The following is a 22,928-nucleotide window of genomic DNA, read 5'->3' as shown; positions in this document are numbered from 1 at the left end:
ACAGGTTCTGACACAGTAGTTATGTTGGTCGCAGGTTCTGACACAGTAGTCATGTTGGTCACAGGTTCTGACACAGTATTCATGTACTCTCGTGCTATTATCAGTTCGTTAAGTAAATGATAATGACTTTAATTTAAGAATATTAAATCATTGCGCTGGACACGATGTGTTGTGAGGAACCAGTGAGTGGATGACTCACTGATCACGCGTGTGACACACCCCCTCACACGCACACGCACACACACACACACACACACTCGCTTATACAACAGTCCTAGTGTCTAATGGACATGTGCCTAGGACAAAATGGTAACTAACACACTCACACACATGCACATTCAGTAACACCACGGCCATCCCTGAGACTCTGATGAGTTACAGTGATCTAGGAAGTATTTATTCAGAGAGTTGTCAGGAGGTGGAATAGTCCGGAGAGGGATGTAGTGCAGGCAGGATCCATCCATAGCTTCAAGAAGAGGTATGATTAAGCACATGAAGGAGGGAGAGGACCTAGTAGCGATCAGTGAAAAGCCTGGGCCAAGATCTATTAATCGACCCCTTCAACCACAATTAGGTGAGCACACACACACACACATCGATGTAATTCATCTGGAATGATGTGTGTGTGTGTGTGTGTGTGTGTGTGTAGTCACTGTCAGTAGGTGAGTACACACACATACACACACAGATCATCATCATCATCATCCCAGATGAATCACAAGAATGTTAGGAAGTATTTCTTCAGTCACAGAGTTGTCGGGAAGTGGAATAGTCTGGGAAGTGATGTAGTGGAGGCAGGATCCATACATAGCTTTAAGCAGACGTATGATAAAGCTCATGGAGCAGGAAGAGTGACGTAGTAGCGGCCAGTGAAGAGGCAGTACCGGGAGCTGTGACTCGACCCCTGCAAACACAACTAGGTGAGCACACACACGAACGTATGTATTGCAACAGTTTATCCTTACACATAGACACACACACACACACACACACACACACACACACACACACACACACACACACACACACACAAACACACACACACACACACACACACACACACACACACACACACACACACACACACACACACACACACACACACACACACACAAACAAACAAAGTGCAATAGAGAATGGAAAAAGTACAGAAGGCAGAGGACACACGGAAATAGGGAGATCAGTCGCAAAGCCAGGAACGAGTATGCACAGGTAAGGAGGGAGGCCCAGCGACAGTATGAAAATGACATAGCATCGAAAATCAAGACTGACCCGAAACTGTTGTATAGCCACACCAGGAGGAAGACAGCAGTCAAAGACCAGGTGATCAGATTAAGGACAGAAGGGGGAGAACTCACAAGAAATGATCAGGAGGTATGTGAGGAGCTAAACAGGAGATTTAAGGAAGATTTTACAGTAGAGACAGGAAGGGCTGTGGGAAGACAGCGCAGAAGGGAACATCAAGAGGGAATATACCAACAAGTGTTGGATGACATATGAACAACCGAGGAGGAGGTGAAGAAGCTGCTAAGTGACCTTGATACCTCAAAGGCGATGGGACCGGACAACATCTCCCCATGGGTGCTTAGAGAAGGAGCAGAGATGCTGTGCGCGCCTCTAATCACAGTCTTCAACACATCCCTTGAAACTGGGCAACTACCTGAGAAATGGAAGACAGCAAATGTAGTCCCCATATTTAAGAAAGGAAACAGAAACGAGGCGCTAAACTACAGACCTGTGTGTCTGACATGTATTGTGTGCAAAGTCATGGAGAAGATTATCAGGAGGAGAGTGGTCGAACACCTGGAACGGAACAAGATTATAAATGAAAACCAGCATGGGTTCATGGAAGGCAAATCTTGTATCACAAACCTCCTGGAGTTTTATGACAAGGTAACAGAAGTAAGACACGAGAGAGAGGGGTGGGTTGATTGCGTTTTCCTGAACTGCAGGAAGGCCTTTGACACAGTTCCCCACAAGAGATTAGTGCAGAAGCTGGAGGATCAGGCGCATGTAACAGGGAGGGCACTGCAATGGATCAGGGAATACCTGACAGGGAGGCAGCAACGAGTCATGGTACGTGAAGAGGTATCACAGTGGGCGCCTGTTACGAGCGGGGTCCCACAGGGGTCAGTTCTAGGACCAGTGCTATTTTTGATATATGTGAACGACATGATGGAAGGAATAGACTCTGAAGTGTCCCTATTCGCAGATGATGTGAAGTTGATGAGAAGAATTAAATCGGATGAGGATGATGCAGGACTGCAAAGAGACTTGGACAGGCTGGACATGTGGTCCAGAAACTGGCTTCTCGAATTCAATCCTGCCAAATGCAAAGTGGTGAAGATTGGGGAGGGGCAAAGAAGACCGCAGACAGAGTATTGGCTAGGTGGACAAAGACTACAGACCTCACTCAGGGAGAAAGACCTTGGGGTGACCATAACACCGAGCACATCACCGGAGGCACACATCAACCAAATAACTGCTGCAGCATACGGGCGCCTGGCAAACCTGAGAATAGCGTTCCGATACCTTAATAAGGAATCGTTCAAGACACTGTACACTGTGTATGTTAGACCCATACTGGAGTATGCAGCACCAGTCTGGAACCCACACCTGGTCAAGCACGTCAAGAAGTTAGAGAAAGTACAAAGGTTTGCAACAAGGCTAGTCCTAGAGCTCAGGGGAATGTCGTACGAGGAAAGGTTGAGGGAAATCGGACTGACGACACTGGAGGACAGCAGGGTCAGGGGAGACATGATAACGACATACAAGATACTGCGGGGAATAGACATGGTGGACAGAGATAGGATGTTCCAAAGAGGGGACACAGGAACAAGGGGTCACAACTGGAAGCTGAAGACTCAGACGAGTCACAGGGACGTTAGGAAGTATTTCTTCAGTCATAGAGTCGTCAGGAAGTGGAATAGCCTAGCAAGTGAAGTAGTGGGGGCAGGAACCATACATAGTTTTAAGAAGAGGTATGACAAAGCTCAGGAAGCAGAGAGGGAGAGGACCTAGTAGCAATCAGTGAAGAGGCGGGGCCAGGAGCTGAGTCTCGACCCCTGCAACCACAATTAGGTGAGTACAATTAGGTGAGTACACACACACACACACACACACACACACACACACACACTGTTTGGCGCTTGTAGAGGCTGGGAGAGACTAAGATTCAGAACTATTATAATTATTGGTATTGTATTGGTGGTATGAACACATAGAAGCGAGGAGCAATAATTTCTGGGCACACACACATACTCCGATAGACAATAACAGCACACATACACCAGGGCTTGCGAGCTGTGGGAACTTATTCGGTCCTAAAGTTCCACAGGGCTGATACGTCATATGAAGGCCCCTATATTCCACGGATGGAACGGCTAAGTTGGGTGGCCCTTACACCCACCCAAAACACACACGTACACCTGGGTTGGCGAAGGTGGTTGGAAAGTACATCTTAATTGATAGATTTACCATTTAAGGAAGAGGTAGGTAGTTTATACTGTTAGTAAACTAATGTTAGGATTATTGAGGCAACTGTAGATAATAATAATGTAGACCTAAGACCTTAACATAGGTAGTAATAGGCCGGCAATATAGGCAGACACTAGGTTATGTTAGCTAGGGAGAACTGGCAGCTCAAGCTTGAACGACAAGATGGGGGTCTTGAAGATGCCAGAGCTTCCTTCTAAGATCAGACACAATTGGAATAACAAGTGCCGTGAACAGCAGGGCGGCGTCCCCACATGTCTTCACATACTAGACCTGGGGAAGTCTGGTGGAGGCACCTCGAAGTACTGTAGATGACCTCCTCTGTCAGGCCCATACAGTAAGACAAGACCTTTCTTTCTTTCTCAGTATTCTGGCCAGTTTCTAGGGGAAATTGCGAGTGAGTTGATCTGTGGGTCTTTGTGCAAGCGGACGGCCAATGATCGGTACGTTCCGGCGTTTCCTCGTGGTTATGCTTAGGAGCTAGTGTCACTTCCTGCATAGTTGTACTAGGGGATACACACCCCCTTGGAAACAGGAATTTCTGAGGTGCAGGCAGGTCACTAATACCGCCTGAATATTGCAGGAATTAAGGCTCCCGGTTGCATGTGGTTCTGAGAGAAGTCCAGAGGGGCTGAAGCTTAGGGAGGTTGAAGACCGGGATATATTCTTCAACACCAAGTTAGTCCTTTATACGTGCATGAAGGCGAGATTTCTTGCAATATCAGTCATTTATGGAAATCTGTCCTATAAGCCACTTGTGAGGCTGAGGTACCGACCTCAGGGCTCGGTGTCAATAGAGGTTGCTTGTGTAGACAACTCACATGGAGGCAGTCCAGACATATTTCCACACGAGCATTTATGACTGACAGCACATACATACACAGCCTTGTGAACGGTCATTTTACATATATATATATATATATATATATATATATATATATATATATATATATATATATATATATATATATATATATATATATATATATATATATATATAATATAGGGAGGTACCACCTCTAGAACTGTCATGGGGACCCTCATCCTCAGAGAAAAGAATAAACTTGTTTCAGGGAAAACTCAAGGTTTTCCCTGAAGCTGTTTGAGAATTTTCTCCTACCACCCCCTATATTTCAAGTATGTTTTATTTAAAGACAAAATACATTGGCCAAACATTCACAAAAATACAACAGAAAGTAAAACAACATAGGTAACTCAGAGCTACATCTCGAATAATTCGTCCAGCTCCCCTGCGGTGGGCCGCATGCCCAGGAAGCTGCAGGCATTTCCTCTCTGGATCGCAACACTGAGTCTCTGAAAGAGGAAGCTGGTCGCCCTGTGGTCCTTGCTTTCTATGATGAGCTTTTCACCCAGCTCTTTGAGGAATTTTAGAGCACACTTGCCCCATGCTCCAAGGGTCTCCGACCCTATTGGAATGAAGTTATAGCAAGGGGGAAGGTCTTCATATTTTCGGATCTTCTGGGTCTCCCTGTGGCTGGCAGCTCCACCCCCTTCCACTGCAGAGTATGGCAAGTATGTGTCTGCCAATGTGGCAGCACAGGTGTAGTCCCAGGCAATCTGCTTTCCATCCTTCCAGGGTAGCATAGTGGCTCCATCAGGATGCTTTTGACTTCCATCAGACCTCTGTACTTGGGGTTCCCGTTGAACTGGGCAACGGGCTGTGGCGAGGCTTCTCTTTATTATGTCATTGATCTCCTCATGTCTGGCATACTTCCCTTCTGCTGTGTGGCACACGAGACCATGAAGTCCGAATTGATTAGCTGTCGCCCTTCCGCAAATGCACCTATGTTCGGTGAGGATGGGGGCGGCTAGGCGAAGAGCAACACCAATCCGAATGGCCTGTGGGTCGAGACGGGTGCCCAGGGAGGAATTGGGAACAGCTAACAGGAAATCTCCTGAGTGTGGTGCCTTCACTGCCAGGAGACGAGCTTTGTTCTTTCCTGAAGCATTGGAGAGCATTGTGCGATTTTTTCCATGATCGGTTTGTCCCAGTGGGACTGTTTGTGCTGTTTGGGAGGAGCTGGTCTACTAGAGGAGTCTGTAAAGGTGTCCCACCGAATCGCTGCTTCAGTAAACCTGGGGTCTTCAGCTCCTACCAAGTCTCTCAAGCGTTCGGGCACTATCTTCTTGACTAATGCACTGGAAGCCAAACACGAAGACAGAAAAGCAGGTAAAGCAACATGCGTTGCTTTACGCACCCCTATACCTCCCAGTCGCACTGGGAGGGTTGTCTGATCCCATTGCTCATCCTCTAGTGACAGGTTCAGTGCCTTCTTAAAAGTTGATCTCAGGTGTGCGTCATATTCATCGAGTGTTGGGTTGTCAAAAGAGGGTGCACACCTCAAGAAGTAAGTGAGTCTTGGCATAGTAAGACACCTTGTGAGGAGATACAGAGCATCATGGGCATCAAGATCGCTTATTCTCTCCTCCATTCTCATCAGGTCATTCAATTTGTCCCTGAGGACAGTATCGATAGCCTGGTGACCCAGCGGTGCCCCCAAGAGGGTAGTGTTGGACGGAGTTGTAGTTGAGACTTCTGGGAGGATTCTTCGCACAGCATTGATTATTTCCTGGTTCGCTGTGATGATTTCACACTTGGAGGGATTGAGGATGAGTCCCAAGTCTTCTCCCTGTGTTTTCACCAGTTGTAGGTTCCCCAACGAGGGACTCTTCAGTACCTGCCAGAGTGCCGTCATCCAGGTACCAGATATTGAGCTCACTGCGTAGGCTGGAAGTTAGTTCTCTTACTGCCAAGCAGAAGAGAAGTAGAAGAGTGGGTCACCCTGCTGAACACCCTCTGATGATTGAATTTCATGTTCTCCAAACAAAAGAATTGAGGGTTTGCTATATATGTCGTGCCGGATATGTAAAACTGGTCAGTTAGCAAGAACTCATTTAAAATTAAGTCCTTTCTAAATTTTTCACTTATACGTTTAAAGATATATTTTTTTCATTAATGTTAATTTAAAATTTTTTATTTTGCACCAAAAGAATCTTAGAAAACTTACCTAACCTCATTATAACAAGAAAAAATTATTTTAACCTAACCCAACTATATATTTTTTAGATTTGTTTACAATAATTTAATACTAAACAAACACAATGAAATATATTTTTTTCGTTAGGTTCAGAATGATTTTGGCGAAATTATTGCATACACAAATTTTCGCTAGTACTATATGGCAAGATGGACGTTGCTATTTAAGCCAGGATCGCAAGTTCTGCCTATTCGGCACGACATATATATATATATATATATATATATATATATATATATATATATATATATATATATATATATATATATATATATATATATATATATATATATATATGTATGTATGTATGTATGTATGTATGTATGTATGTATGTATGTATGTATGTATGTATGTCCGGTGGCCTGGTGGCTAAAGCTCCCGCTTCACACACGGAGGGCCCGGGTTCGATTCCCGGCGGGTGGAAACATTTCGACACGTTTCCTTACACCTGTTGTCCTGTTCACCTAGCAGCAAATAGGTACCTGGGTGTTAGTCGACTGGTGTGGGTCGCATCCTGGGGGACAAGATTAAGGACCCCAATGGAAATAAGTTAGACAGTCCTCGATGACGCACTGACTTTCTTGGGTTATCCTGGGTGGCTAACCCTCCGGGGTTAAAAATCCGAACGAAATCTTATATATATTATACATATATATATATAGATAGATAGAAAGATAGATGGGGTCCACCTCTAGAGCAAATTACGGGACCCATAGCCTCGAAGAAGTGGATAAAAAGGCTTCAAGGAAGAATATTTGGATATATATATATATATATATATATATATATATATATATATATATATATATATATATATATATATATATATATATATATATATATATATATATATATATATGCAGGACAAGCCACGGGGGATGGAAATCTTTAGCTCAAGTACTTTCACACTTCTCATTGCGTCATCAGGAGCTGTGCAATGTTGCAAGGGAGCAACGAAAGCAGGGAGAGAGGTCTCAGAGTAGCATAGGTGTCACCGTTCATGGTTACCCTTAGACTGTGGTTAGTGGTCTGTGCCAACCCCACCCTACCATCATACCCCTACTACCCAAATGGTGTAGAAGGGTTTCTTCAGACTCAGACGAGTCAGAGGGATGTTAGGAAGTATTTCTTCAGTCATAGAGTCGTCAGGAAGTGGAATAGCTTAGCAAGTGATGTAGTGAAGGCAGGAACCATGTTAACCAAGCTCACAGGAATTATAACAGATCCTGAGGAATAATAGAGCGGGTGGAGGAGTTGCAATGCTCATGAAAAGCCAGTGAAAGTTTGAGGGGTTTGAAGGAGGGGACAGAGGGGAAGCAAAGGACTATATAATACGAACACTTTGGACTGGGGATACCAAGGTGGTAATTACAGTGATGTATAACCCACCGCACAACAGCGGAAGGCCAAGACAAGAATATGATGAGATCAACAGAACAATGACTGATACACTAGCTGAGGTGGCAGCAGGGAAAAGTTACCAGTTGTGGGAGCCTTCAGTCACAAAGAAATTGACTGGGAAAACTTTGGAACCACATGGGAGACCAGAAACCTGGAGGGTTATGATAATGCAGGTGGCACTGAAAAACCTCATGAATCAACATGTTAGTGACACTACGACAGAGAGAGAGGAGAGGACAGACCAGCAAGACCAGACCTTATATTCACGTTGAGTAGTACAGATATCGAGCACATCATATACGAGAGGCTCCGTAGAGCTAGTTGTCACGTGGTCCTGAGCTTGAATACATAGTAGAGTTACAAGTGGAGAGAGAAGCAGGAAGAATAGAACTGGAGAAGCCAAACTATAAAAAAAGGACTACGCCGATATGGGGAATTTCCTGCAAGAGGTTCAGTGGGAAAGAGAACTGGTGGGAAAATCAGTAAATTAAATGAATGGAATATATGACAACAAAATGGAAGGAAGCAGAGAAGTATGTGAAGAACTTAACACGATATTTAAGGAAGTATTTTCAGTGGATGGAGCAGAGGAGCTGTGTGTGCCACTAATAATAATCTTCAACACATCTGTCGAAACACGGCTACTACCTGATGTGTGGAACACAGCAAATGTAGTCCCAATTTTTGACAAAGGAGACAGACATGCAGCATTAAATTACAGACCAGTGTCACTGATATGCATAGTATACAAAGTCATAGAGAAGATTTTCAGGCGATGAGTGGTGGAGCACCTAGAAAGAAATGATCTGATACACGACAACCAGCACGGTTTCAGGGAAGGGAAATCCTGTGTCACAAACCTACTGGAGTTTTACGACAAGGTGACAGAAGTAACACAGAGAGAGAGAGAGAGAGAGAGAGAGAGAGAGTGAGAGAGAGAGAGAGGGAGAGGGGTGGGCAGATTGCTTTTTCTTGGACTGCAAGTAGGCTTTCGACACAGTTCAACACAAGAGATTAGTGCAAAAGCTAGAGCATCAGGCAGGTATAACAGGAAAGGCGCTATAATGGATCAGAGCTTACCTGACAGGAAGGCAACAACGAATCATTGGTACGTGACGAGGTGTCAGAGTGGGCGCCTGTGACGAGAGCGGGTTCCACATGGGACCGGTGCTGTTTATGGTATATGTGAATGACATGATGGAAGGAAAAGACTCAGAAGTATCCCTGTTTGCAGACTATGAGAAGATAATTACGAGAATTCAACTGAATAAGGATCAGGCAGGACTACAAAGGGTGCAAGCTTGGTCCAACAGCTGGCTCCTGCTGTTTAACCCCACTAAGTGCAAAGTCATGAAGAACGGGGAAGGACAAAAAAGACCGCAGACAGAGTAGAGACTAGGTGGCCAAAGACTGCAAACCTCACTCAAGGAACAGGATTTTGGGGTGAGTATAATACCGAGCACATCTGAGGCGCGCATCAACCAAATAATTGTTGCAGTATATGGTCCCCTGGCAAACCTAAGAATAGCGTTTCGACACCTATGTAAGGAGTCATTCAAGATATTGTACACCGTGTACATTAGGCTCATACTGGAGTATGTAGCATCAATATGAAACCCACACCTGGTCAAGGACATCAAGAAATTAGAGCAAGTGCTTAGGTTTACAACAAGACTAGACGAGGAGATGTTAAGGAAGGTCAGGGGGGTCACAGGATAATGACATAAATATTAAAAGGAACTGAAAATTTGGACAAGGTCAGAATGTTTCAAGATAAAGGACACAGCAACAAGGGAGTCACAGCTGGAAGTGTGAAGAGCACTGTATTCTTCACGGACATGACAAAAGTAAAAAAATAAGGTGCAAGTGCAACATGGCCATCTTGTCATGCCGCTCACATACCTATGAGGTCTGTTTCCCCTTTATTGGTCATTCATCAGCAGACTGTGATACTTCATACACACCTTGTCAAACACAACAAAATCATGGAATTTTGGGAATTCTTTATCTCGTCGGTATTGTATAGCATTCATATACAACATGATCTTTCATGCTATGAAGGTATTTACCACTAGTCATACATACCTAATTTCTAATCAAATCTTCGTAATCACTGGAAACCAATAATTAAAAAACTCCAATAACCCCATCCTGAATTTGTGGGAAATATGGTGAAGGGATGTATTTCAACACCAGAGACAGCTGATCCCTGTCTGAAAGGTCACGCCATGAAGTCAAGGTATGCTCGTCTAGTCGCACAAGTAACTTCAAGGATACTTCTACAAGAAACTCATGACACAGAAAGACTAGTTTACCTGAATAAAAAGTATACAACATTCTTTTTCTGGATGTTCTTGCAGTTAAATGACACAAAATACCTATACCCAGGGAAAAAAGAGAGACACAACCAGTATAATACGAGCATTTATTGACAACGTTTCGCCCACAGAGTGGGCTTTATAAAGTCACAAACAGATCTACCTGTACAGAGAGGATGAATTTATTTGGTTTTGAAATAGAGTTGAGTGGAACAGTCTGTTTAGTGAGGTTACTGAAGCTAAATTTAGGTTAGATAAATACATGAGTGAGAGGAACTGGATTTGAGTGGGACTTACACACGAGTTAATAAGGCCATTGAAGTTTATTCCTTGGGTAGCACTGAAAAGGGGTTGGGCAAATACTGGCCTAGTATAAGCCAGTAGGCCTGTTGCAATGTTCCTCTTAGGTAACCCGACTCTTCACCTTACTATCCTGTCTCTTTCCAGGTAGATCTATTTGTGACTTGATAAAACCCACTGTGTGGGTTTTATCCACATCCACCTGAATTCCCTGCCACGCCAGATAGAGGAGAAACTGTCCCCATGACAGCTGGGGGAGTAGTGATAATGAATACCAGTATACACTATGAACTGCCAGGGAAGCTGAACCAGGCAGGGAGTGACGAACACTCGGCCACCTTGGGAAAACACTTTTACAGGGTACGTAAAGAGGGAGATAGATTGCCTTTAAATCCAGGGAACCTCGTAACAGTGGGAGGAAAAGCTACCAGGGCATGTGGGCCACTGGGTGGGAAAGTACGGAGCCACTCAATCAAGGCTAGACATACGAACTACGTTATAGTTAAAGCAAAGGGTGCTAAGACCATCGGAACCAACAAGTTTACACCCCCAGAGGTCCACACACGGGAAACTGGACGGTTGAAGTTAGACCGGAGTCTGCTTGACGAGAGTGGGCGGACGGCACTCGTGTCCAGGGTCAGCCGTGGGGGCTCGCAGAGGGTGAACTTGATTTAGACTTAGCGCCTACCTTTGCCGGCGGGAGGATGTGGAAATTTATTTGGTCCAAATAGTTCCACAGCTCAGATCCAGCATGGCCGTCAGGTCGTCCGAGCCGGACGGCCCTTAAACCCTCCCAAACAAACGAAGCATTCTCTGGTTGGCGGTTGTTGGTAAGCTTATTTAATTTATAGATTTACTCTTCAGGGAAGGAGTAGGTAGTTTTACTGGTAGTACACTAATATTAGGTTTACTAAGGCATCTGTAGATAATGATAAAGTAGACCTAAGGCCTTAACATAGGTAGTTATAGGCCGATAATGTAGGCAAACACTAGGATAAGTTAGCTAGGGAGAACTGGCAGCCCTAGCTTGATTGAAGAGGCGCGGGTCACAAAGACAGAATAGCGCCCTTCTTACGACAGACACCGACTGGACAAGACGTGCCGTGAACAGCAGTCGGCGCCCCCACGTGTCTTCACATCTGAGACCTGGGGAAATCTGGTAGAGGCACCTCGATGTACCGTAGATGATCTCCTCCATCAGCCCATACAGTAAGACAAGATCTTCACCTTTTCCCGTAGGTTCTGGCCAGTGTCTTGGGAGATTGTGGGTTGAGTTAACTGTGGGCTCGGCGTGTTACAGAGAGAGCATGCCCAGTAAGTACCAGTGTCTCAGAGCCGTCTGAAGCTAGTGTCTGAGTCTGCATAGTTATACTAGGGGATACATACCCTCTTGGATATAGGAATTTCTGAGGTGCAGGCAGGACACTAATTATGATTGAATATTGCAGGAATTAATGCTCCCGGTTGCACGTGGTTTCCGAGGGGAAGTCCAAAGGGGCTAAAGCTAGGCTTAGGAAGTTGAAGATCAGGATATATGCTGCAACACCAAGTAAGTTAGTCCTTTATACGTGCATGCAGGCGAGGTTTCTTGCAATACCAATCATTTGTGAAAATCTGTCCTATAAGCCACTTGTGAGGCTGAGGTACCCACCTCAGAACTCGGTGTCAACAGAGTTTGCCAGGGTAGGCGACTCACTTGGAGGCAGTCCACACAAATTTTCACAAAGGTAATAATTGTTAGAAGTGAACTGGTTATTGTTACCAGTAATAAGCTAGCATTTGCAAGTAATCTGAGGCAGTACAGATGCACTGACAACAATGAAAAGATAACATTTTATACAATACAGATGGATACTGAATGACAATTGAGAGTAGTGAACAGAATTTATTGTTATAATTTACAAAATGTGTGAATTATAAAACAATTTATGAATTCACTATACATAGATAATTACAAGCCAGGTAGTATGAATAGACAGTATGAACAAACAATAAATTAAAGAAATAAAATAAGGATAAAAAGATAAAATATATAATACAAACGAACAAGAAAAAAGGCACAATACCGTGACAGGAACGATACATAAATAACCCGCACATAGAAGAGAGGAGCTTACGGCGACGTTTCGGTCCGACCTGGACCATTTACAGTAACAAAGTGACTTTGCATATGGTCCAAGTCGGACCGAAACGTTGTCGTAAGTTCCTCTCTTCTATGTTTGGATTATTTGTGCAATACAAATGAATTCCACATGTGGTACCTAGTTAAGAAAAGATAAAAGAGTTCTAATAATGTCCAGGAAGGTCAACCTGCAGCAGCCAGCCAGCAAAAAGTAAAAAAAAAAAAAAAATGAAATAAAAAAGACAGAAAATAGTCTTCAGTTACCATTGCTGTTATGACAATATGAGTTCTTCCTCTTGTCGATGTTCAGAAGGAACGTTGTGAAAGTCTAGCGGGTATTGATCTCGACTCCTGCCACATCATCTACACTCCTTGTTGAAGATTGAGGCACTTGTGCAATATATGGGAATCTTTACTGCAGAAGCGTTTCGCCTCACAGTGGTTTCATCAGGTGTAAGGAGAGGAGGAGATTGAGGTAATCAGTCCCTCAGTCTGGAATCGATGTGTTCAATCCATCAATCATGTAGCAAGTACTGGTACGTTTCTTCAGTAAAGATTCCCATATGTTGAATAAGTGTCTCAATCTTCAACTTGTGGGTTTTAAACCATATATTACACTCATCGTGTAGCCTTTCCACTCAGCTTATCTGTTTCGTTTAGCTGATACACTCTCATTAGTATTTACTAGTTTGGCATCTATATACTGTACTTACGACCTTACCTCTGCTTACTTCTCACATCTATTCCCGGGTTTTGAGTACTTACTCTAAATTCTCGAGAGTTTATATGAATGATGGCTGGTTCAGTAGCCTATCTCCTCGCGGGTAGTACACAATCAAAAATAACTTTCCAAATTCTGCCTTTACTGTCCTTTCCTGTCTTTGATTACCTATTCGTCTGATTATGTAATTGTTCATGGACGCTATTACTCATTAATTACTGTGCGATCAACCACAATACTGGCCACTTAGCACTAATACACCAGAGATATCTGAGGAGTAAGCCTCTGAGCGTGCATGGTGTGAAGGGTCACCTGACCTTTAAGAACTTTTGCATGGAAGTCTCCCTTCACTCATGCCTTGAACATCAATGTGGTAGTTTGGTGGCAATGTTGCATCTTATTGTTTTTTGTGTGAGTGTTTATGTTTGTGCACCAGTCTGTTGCCCATGCATGCGTTACTCGTGTCATCCCTGTACCTGATTCTTCTACATACTTCTTTTCACTGACTCTACAGGATCGTGTGGAAAATGATTAGCGAATAGTGAGTCACTTCCTAGTGCATTCCTTGATGCATGTGGAACCCACAGCAGTACCTGGATGCTGCTCCTAGTCCAGTGCATGTGTTATATGCTGGCTACATTGCCACAAAGGACGATCATACACTTCTCAGTGGTTTGTTTCCTGGGTGTTGGCTCAGTTTCTAAAATCAATAAGAGATCACCATTATTTGTAGAAAATAAACTAACAGCATCTCCAGGCTAATGAAAAGTTGTGTCAAGCATAAACACATCGCAGACAACACATATGTATGCTCAGGTGTTTCTGGGGTATGTGTTTTAAGGGTGCAACAGATTTCAGTGTAAACTGACGACGGACAATGATTGGGACCTATAAGATGGTCAGATGCAGTTACTATCATTTTCACATTATTTGATAAACTTGTCACTGGAAGTAATATCACAACTTGAAGAGACTTAAAATTGGATCCATGTTCTTATCCCTTAAAATTCAGCCCTGTGAAAATCTGACCCACCCACCTGTAACGTCCTTATTACAACCCAGGTGTAAAGGGAGCAAAATAAACACACCAGAAAAAATTTTGACTTATATTATCCTTCATCAAGTAAGAATAGAAGTTTGTACACTATATACAACAATAAGTATTAGTGTATGCCACGGTAAGCAAGGCAGAATAGATGCCACTAGAGAGCAGACCGTGCTTCAACCAGCTCTAGAATGGAAATGACAAGGGCAGACAGGTGAGTGGTGCCTGCAACACCTCTGTGATTGCCAGAGCCATCTTCTCATTGGCTGCACCTGAGTACTGATCGAACGACGTGGCCCCATCGTCCGACCCTTAGTACTGGTTCACTGGTTGGGGGAGATAGCCTTTCAGTGAGGGTGTGTACATGTGCCAAATAAAGGTTATGTAATCTTTGCATGCCACAGTTTTCTACTGGAGAAACAATACACCCGCCCCTCCCAAACACCAATAATTCCAAACCAAAAAGTAACAATGCAAGAAATAAGTAATTCGTAAAAATTGAGAAAAAATATCAGAATTTTAAGTACTAATATTAACAGTTGGAACCATAAACAATAACAGCAAAATAAAAAAAAGAGCAGAGGTGGTGCTCAAGCATCGTGCTGATGAACAAATGATTAATTCCTTTCAATCGAAGCAAGTTTTACATGAGTGTGTCACCTGGGTGAGGAGCAGCTCACTGAAATGGTTGAAGAAAGGCATAATATTGAATATATTCCAATCCTGTAATATATTTCAGCCAAATATCAGCAGCAGAGATGCTCGCTGAAGGAGAGGCTTCAGAAATTTGATTAATGGTTAAAAAATAGTTTTCCATTACCCATGTAGCAGCATTGTTGTTACAATTATAACCTTTATTTTTAAAGGGGTGGACCGGTATGCCACCGGAAGACCTCAGTCAAATGACCAAAAGCCCTAGCGGCAAGTCATCATATGCATCGACACCATGCCCAGCCCTTTTAGGGCAGGGTAGGTGCCTGAGCCCGAGCTTGCAGCTCACAAGACTGTCATTCCCAGTAACCCCCTTGGGGCGGGGATGGCAGACCAGAGAGGCCTAGCTTCTCACTACGAGCCCCGTGAGGGCGGAGAATGTGGCTAGGCCTGGGGACAGTTGGTCCCAAAGATGAGGGGGTACTTGTGTCTCCTCCCATGGGAGACTTAGGTCTCAGACACTCCCAAGACAGGGAGCCAAGGCCGAGCCACCACTTGGAAAAGGCCCGGGCCGGGAGAATACCGGCGAATCTTTAATAATAATAATAATCAAATGACTAAGACCCGTGTCAGGAAACACTTGTCCTGTTTTCTGATAAATCTTACCTAACCTAACCTAATTAATTACCCATGTGTCACCTAATCATTACAGCCTTCAAATTCAACAGCTTGAGTGGGGTTACCAGCACTCTCATGTACAGCGATATATCCCTCCCTTTCAATTTTTTACGTTGTTTGTTATTGACGATTAACTGTTCACAAATACAGATTATTTCTGGATAATCTACTATAATCAAACCTAGAATATTCAATTTTCGTATATGTTTTGATTGGGCAGAGGGCAGTAAACTGTTATGCATGTGATAATGGTCTGTCTTTTGGGGAGAAAGGTTGATCATTATGGAATGCTAAGAGTATGTTTAGTGATCGATAAGGTACTCATTGTTAAATCAGTACCTTTGTTCATTGACCAATTACAGACAAACCCGCTAAAGCTGAAGCAACGTGGTTCACTTTTGTCTCCGTGTGGTACATTTACTATTCCACTTCTGTACATAGTATACATCAGTGTACATACTTGTATATGTTCGGCAATTTATATCTGTTGAGGGAATTACACCCATACTATTGCTGAGTTTATTTGCTCCAATTTGACTCCTCATTACGACCAGGTCGCAGGCCGTACTATACCTGCGTTCGTAATAATAATCAAGGACACAGGAAGAGTCTTGACAGTAACTAACCTAAAGCAAAGTGAATCTTGAGTAAGTACGGGTGTAATTGCTCGATGTGTACTTTCTTGAAATGCACTGGAAACGTCCTTGCCTCCTTCGCCGAGCCCAGTCCTCTATTGTGCCATCTCCGACGGTCAGCTCTGCCCAGCAACCAGTCCCTCTACCAAGCCTCCTACTGCTACACAGCTGGGTTTAGCCGTGGCTCTTTTCCTTCCCCTAAAACCATTCTCTCACCCACTACTCTTCCCCTGTCCAACTCTCTCCTTTTCACCCGCATGGGTCTTATCTGAGAGCATTTTCGATTCGTTCGACTCGTGGCTCAAAAATATGAAGAGAAATTGCGTCTCACATCACAGAAAGATCATAGAGGAAATATGTGCATGACACAATATAGTCCGAGGCACAGACACTGCAGACAAGGGGCATAAGGCTCTCCTTCAATGAAGGGTCAAAGGCAAGGGGAAAAAGCTGGAAGCTAGATTTCGGAAATAATTTTTACAAAGCAGGACTTAGGCCACAATATAAGAGACTGAATTCAAACTTGGAATAAAAATTAAACGTGTCTGCTCAAAATCTCGTCAGTTTAACAAGAAAGTTTAGTCTACATAAACTTAAACAGGCAGTTATATAACTACACTCCCAGATTCCCATTCACACTTATTAATATAGAATTTCCTGTAACATTCTCTACAATAACACTCATCTCTCTATCTAGACATTCTACAAATTTATTCAAAATATTGTAATTTTACTCAGATCAGATACTTATGTCATCTAGGATGTATTCGGCAAAGAAATAAAAAAAATAGACCTGAAACAATTATTTTTCGACCAATTACTTTACTTAAAATAAACAGGCATAAAGGCATAAACCAGCTAGAGTAAAGTAGGTAAAAAGTGTACGAGTAGATCAAAGAGAAGTAAACAGCATTCACTTGGTCGACAGTGTCATGGTCGTTTATTTAGAAATCTATTATCCTGCATCACATCACTATAAGTTAAGTTTATTTATTTGTTTCATTAAACGTTTATGATACATTTATGCAGGTGTGAGGGAAGATGAGCGTCAGCAGCATGTGGGCGTCAAATACTCTCCTTGTGGGAGACTCCAGGATTTCTCACACAGCGCAGTACCTCGCTACAATATCTGGTGAGTATTTACCTCTGTAGTTGTGGGGGATGAGCTTCAGCTACGCTCCTGCCTCTTAATCTTCATATGTTTCTAAGATTGTAGGCAGAGTATCATGGACCTTCTTGAAACATAGCTAGCTCGCTAGTGAGGCTATGGCCACCAGTTGGTGGCCATAGCCACCCAAGAAAACCAGGAAAAATCTACAGAGAGATTTGGCTTCAGCCGGCGTAAATGACTCACGAAATCGTAATGACACGATTGCAAACAAACCATACCACGGGTGTAAATGTTTGCTGAAGGCTTCTTGAACGATGAACAGTGACAAATACAAGGCAAACCTGGCAACTACTTTGCTTCCCATTGAGAATGGAGATTTTTCTGATTGAGAAGGCATTATCCAGCAGGATCTTGCTCCATGCCACACTTTCCGAAAAATGTTGATATTCTTCGAAAAGCGTGCGCTAAGCATTCTACATTAGCCTGGATACTTCCTGACCTCAACCCAATTGAGAATCTATGGGTAATAACCAAATGCAGGATTTCGAAACAGGACTGTTCAACTGTGGAGAAGCTAATTGATTATAAAAGCAAAGGGTAGTTATATCTCTTACTAAATCAATTGTCTATCATATCATTGTCGTATATTTTTAAAATAAACATTAATTTGGTCAGTCGGTCGGTCTGGTCTATCTGTCCTCGCACATTGTCAACCTGGATGTCCGCTGACGTTCAAAGAAATGAGATATTGGTCTTGCAGGGAATAAGGCAGTGTGTCATTGTGTCTGTTGGGACAAATCTGAGTCGGGTTAGTGTTCCCTTGTTTCAGCCATAAGTCTAGTCTGAAGTCTGCCGCTCACTTCAGGGCAATTTCAGTCAGTTGGGTACTGATCTTATTCCTCACAGTAGGCAGTGTGTGGCAGCTGATGGTGGTAATCTCAGGTTGTTGGTGGTCAATCCCTGCACGGGTATACAGAGTACAGATGGATATTCAAGGTCTCTTAATACATACGGGGAGGTAGTAGGCTGGGAATCTTTTTTTTTTTATATTTTATTTAAAACTGCATATACATAATACATGTATTACATATTAAACCACGGTGAAAATAGTGGTACACACAGAAACTTCGTACCTCTCCCAACATGAAATTAAACACCTACATTATAATGTTGTCAATAAAACCAACCACATCCACTTTACGTCAAACCTTCCAGACTCGAAAAGAAACAGGAAGATACTATCACGTTATAGAAGTACATAGTATTATACACAAATAACCCGCACATAAAAGAGAGAAGCTTACGACGACGTTTCGGTCCGACTTGGACCATTGACAAAGTCACACAACAGAGGTGGAGCAGGACGGCTATATAAGCTTATATAGCCGTCCTGCTCCACCTCTGTTAGTGTGACTTTGTCAATGGTCCAAGTCGGACCGAAACGTCGTCGTAAGCTTCTCTCTTTTATGTGCGGGTTATTTGTGTATCGTTCCAGTCACGGTATTGTGCCATTTTGTTATTTAGTACATAGTATTGATGACAATATATATATATATAAAAACTAATACACATAACTCAGATTGGTATACAAAAAAATATACATAAGTTTTGCTTGCGTTTCACGGAAAAGCAGGATTAAAAACCATTGTGATAGTCATCATGAAAAGAACAAACAAGTACTTGTTAAACAGGAGTACCAGACCTGACACATACACCATAATATTGAATACTCAACCTACCACATCCTTACAATACTGAATTTTTTGTCCGTGCATGCACTGAAAACATGTATTAGATACTACCAAAAACCCATAGTGAAAGCAGCGGTATACACAGAAGCAGCGTACCTCCCTATATATGAAAATAACTTACATTGCAATACATCCAAAAAAAAAAAAAAACAACGTCCCCTCTACGTAAACCTATCCGACTCTCACTGTACAAGACAATACATCACATTATATTATAACTAAAACTATAATAACAGAATATACATACACACACACACACACACACACACACACACACACACACACACACACACACACACACACACACACACACACACACACACACAGGCCGCAGACGGAGTACAGTCTAGGGGGCCAGAGACTACAAACCTCACTCAAGGAAAAAGATCTTGGGGTGGGTATAACACCAGGCACATCTCCTGAAGCGCACATCAACCAAATAACTGCTGCAGCATATGGGCGCCTAGCAAACCTCAGAACAGCTTTCCGACATCTTAATAAGGAATCATTCAGGACCCTGTACACCTTGTACGTTAGGCCCATATTGGAGTATGCGGCACCAGTTTGGAACCCACACCTAGCCAAGCACGTAAAGAAACTAGAGAAAGTGCAAAGGTTTGCAACAAGACTAGTCCCAGAGCTAAGAGGTATGTCCTACGAGGAGAGGTTAAGGGAAATCAACCTGACGACACTGGAGGACAGGAGAGATAGGGGGGACATGATAACGACATACAAAATACTGAGAGGAATTGACAAGGTGGACAAAGACAGGATGTTCCAGAGATTGGACACAGTAACAAGGGGACACAGTTGGAAGCTGAAGACACAGATGAATCACAGGGATGTTAGGAAGTATTTCTTCAGCCACAGAGTAGTCAGTAAGTGGAATAGTTTGGGAAGCGATGTAGTGGAGGCAGGATCCATACATAGCTTTAAGCAGAGGTATGATAAAGCTCACGGCTCAGGGAGAGTGACCTAGTAGCGATCAGTGAAGAGGCGGGGCCAGGAGCTCGGACTCGACCCCCGCAACCTCAACTAGGTGAGTACACACACACACACATACTATATATATATATATATATATATATATATATATATATATATATATATATATATATATATATATATATATATATATATATATATATATATATATATATATATGTCGTGAATATGTAAAACTGGTCAATTAGCAAGAACTCATTTAAAATTTAGTCCTTTCTAAAATTTTCTCTTATACGTTTAAAGATATATTTTTTTCATTAATGTTGATGTAAAAATTTATAATTTTGCACCAAAAGGAACTTAGAAAAGTTATCTAACCTTATTATAACAAGAACAATTTATTGCAGCCTAACCCTAACCCAACTAAATATATTTTAGATTTGGTTACAATAATTTAATACTAAACAAACACAGTGAAATATATTTTTTTCGTTAGGTTCAGAATGATATTGGCGAAATTATTGCATACACAAATTTTCACTTGTCCTATATGGCAAGATGAGCGTTGCTATTTAAGCCAAGATCGCAAGTTCTGCCTATTCGGCACGACATATATATATATATATATATATATATATATATATATATATATATATATATATATATATATATATATATATATATATATATATATATATATATATATGTCGTGCCGAATATGTAAAACTGGTCAATTAGCAAGAACTCATTTAAAATTAAGTCCTTTCTAAAATTTTCTCTTATACGTTTAAAGATATATTTTTTTCATTAATGTTGATGCAAAAATTTATAATTTTGCGCCAAAAGGAACTTAGAAAACTTACCTAACCTTATTATAACAAGCGCAATTTATTTTAGCCTAACCCAACTAAATATATTTTAGATTTGTTTACAATAATTTAATACTAAACAAACACAGTGAAATATATTTTTTTCGTTAGGTTCAGAATGATTTTGGCGAAATTATTGCATACACAAATTTTCACTTGTCCTATATGGTAAGATGAGCGTTGCTATTTAAGCCAAGATCGCAAATTCTGCCTATTCGGCACGACATATATATATATATATATATATATATATATATATATATATATATATATATATATATGTTTGCGTTTTACAGAAACACAAAACCCAAAAAAATTGCAATACACATCACAATTAGTACAAAAATTTTAACCATGGTTTAAAACATAAGTAGCACACATAACACAGGTGCCCGGTGGCCTGGTGGCGAAAGCTCCCGCTTCACACACGGAGGGCCCGGGTTCGATTCCCGGCGAGTGGAAACATTTCGACACGTTTCCTTACACCTGTTGTCCTGTTCACCTAGCAGCAAATAGGTACCTGGGTGTTAGTCGACTAGTGTGGGTCGCATCCTGGGGGACAAGATTAAGGACCCCAATGGAAATAAGTTAGACAGTCCTCGATGACGCACTGACTTTCTTGGGTTATCCTGGGTGGCTAACCCTCCGGGGTTAAAAATCAGAACGAAATCTTATCTTATCTTAACATAACATTGAAACCGACACCTACTACATCCACACAACAGAGAACTTTTTTTTTTTTTAAATTTGGGAGAACTATATACATGAAAATCAAACGACAATAGTAAATCACAATACACTATGCAACAAAATGAAAAAAATTAAAGTTTTACCATTCAAGAGTATGCAATTGGCATATAAACCCCTATTATAGAAACCCCATGAAAAACCCTACTACAGTTCAAAAACCCAGAGGCAAGCAAAAAGCCCCCATTTCCAAATCCCATGAAAAGAACCATCCATCAAAACCCATCAAAAGCACACTCATCAAACCCCATCCAAACGCAGGAGTCAGACCCATCTAACATGATAGAAACCATGCAGACCCCCCCCCTCCCCCTCCACACGCACATCCTTCTCATTGGCTCTACTATGATACTTCCAGATTCCACGTCCAGACACATATGCTCCCCCCCCCCCATTCATACCTAAGAAACGCCACTAAAAACGAACCTACCAAGGGGAAAAAGCCAAAACCTAGGAGCCCAACCCTGATCGGTCTACCCCACCCCTAACCTCAGTAACCCGTTCACAGTCAGGTGGCGATACCCCTCAGGGAAGCTGGTCATCCAAGCCCTTCCATATAAAAACCTATTTCTACAAACTGTCCTGTAGACGTGTGCTGCGAGTGCTCTCACCCTACGAACCCCACCAACCTCCCGCATACTCCAAGAAACAAACAAAAAATCCGCCACCATATACATAACGGCCCTCCTAACGTCTGCTGTGACCCCTCTCGCATCAAAAGTTAAGGCCCTTAGAGACGATATGCTACGCCCCCCCCTACCAGACGGAAGACCCCCACTAACCACTCCCTTACAATTCCCAATGTTTCACAAAAATAAACTGCATGGAATGCCAGCTCCTCTTCCCCACAGCGCCGACAAGTTCCTCACTTACATAACCCATCCTAATTAACACTGACTTGGACGCCAGAATTCCCATGAAAAACCTGTAGAACAGTTCCCGTACCCTAGGGGTCAGCCGAAGCTTCCGAAAATCCTCCCAAATACCCCACCAATCATACATAGGATAATTGCTTACACCCTGCACCACCACCCCATGACTTCCCACCTTCTCCAAACGGCTCACCATAACCTCTCCTA

The 22,928-nt window shown here is 42.5% G+C and overlaps 1 protein-coding gene across 1 annotated transcript in view; it reads left to right on the top strand.

The window, feature by feature from the left end:
- LOC128686307 (facilitated trehalose transporter Tret1-like) overlaps window positions 1-22,928 on the top strand; it is an 80,095-nt gene that overhangs the window by 29,607 nt on the left and 27,560 nt on the right. Inside the window, exon 2 of the mRNA XM_070091487.1 lies at window positions 17,456-17,558. Coding sequence (XP_069947588.1) covers window positions 17,468-17,558 — 91 coding nt within the window. The 5' untranslated portion in view covers window positions 17,456-17,467. The remainder of the gene's footprint in view (window positions 1-17,455; window positions 17,559-22,928) is intronic.

This window comes from Cherax quadricarinatus, chromosome 35 (assembly GCF_038502225.1).
Source record: "Cherax quadricarinatus isolate ZL_2023a chromosome 35, ASM3850222v1, whole genome shotgun sequence".
NCBI classification, from domain to species: Eukaryota; Metazoa; Arthropoda; class Malacostraca; order Decapoda; family Parastacidae; genus Cherax; species Cherax quadricarinatus.
Note: the sequence above shows the minus strand (reverse complement) of the source record. Positions and strands in the feature narration are given on the sequence as shown.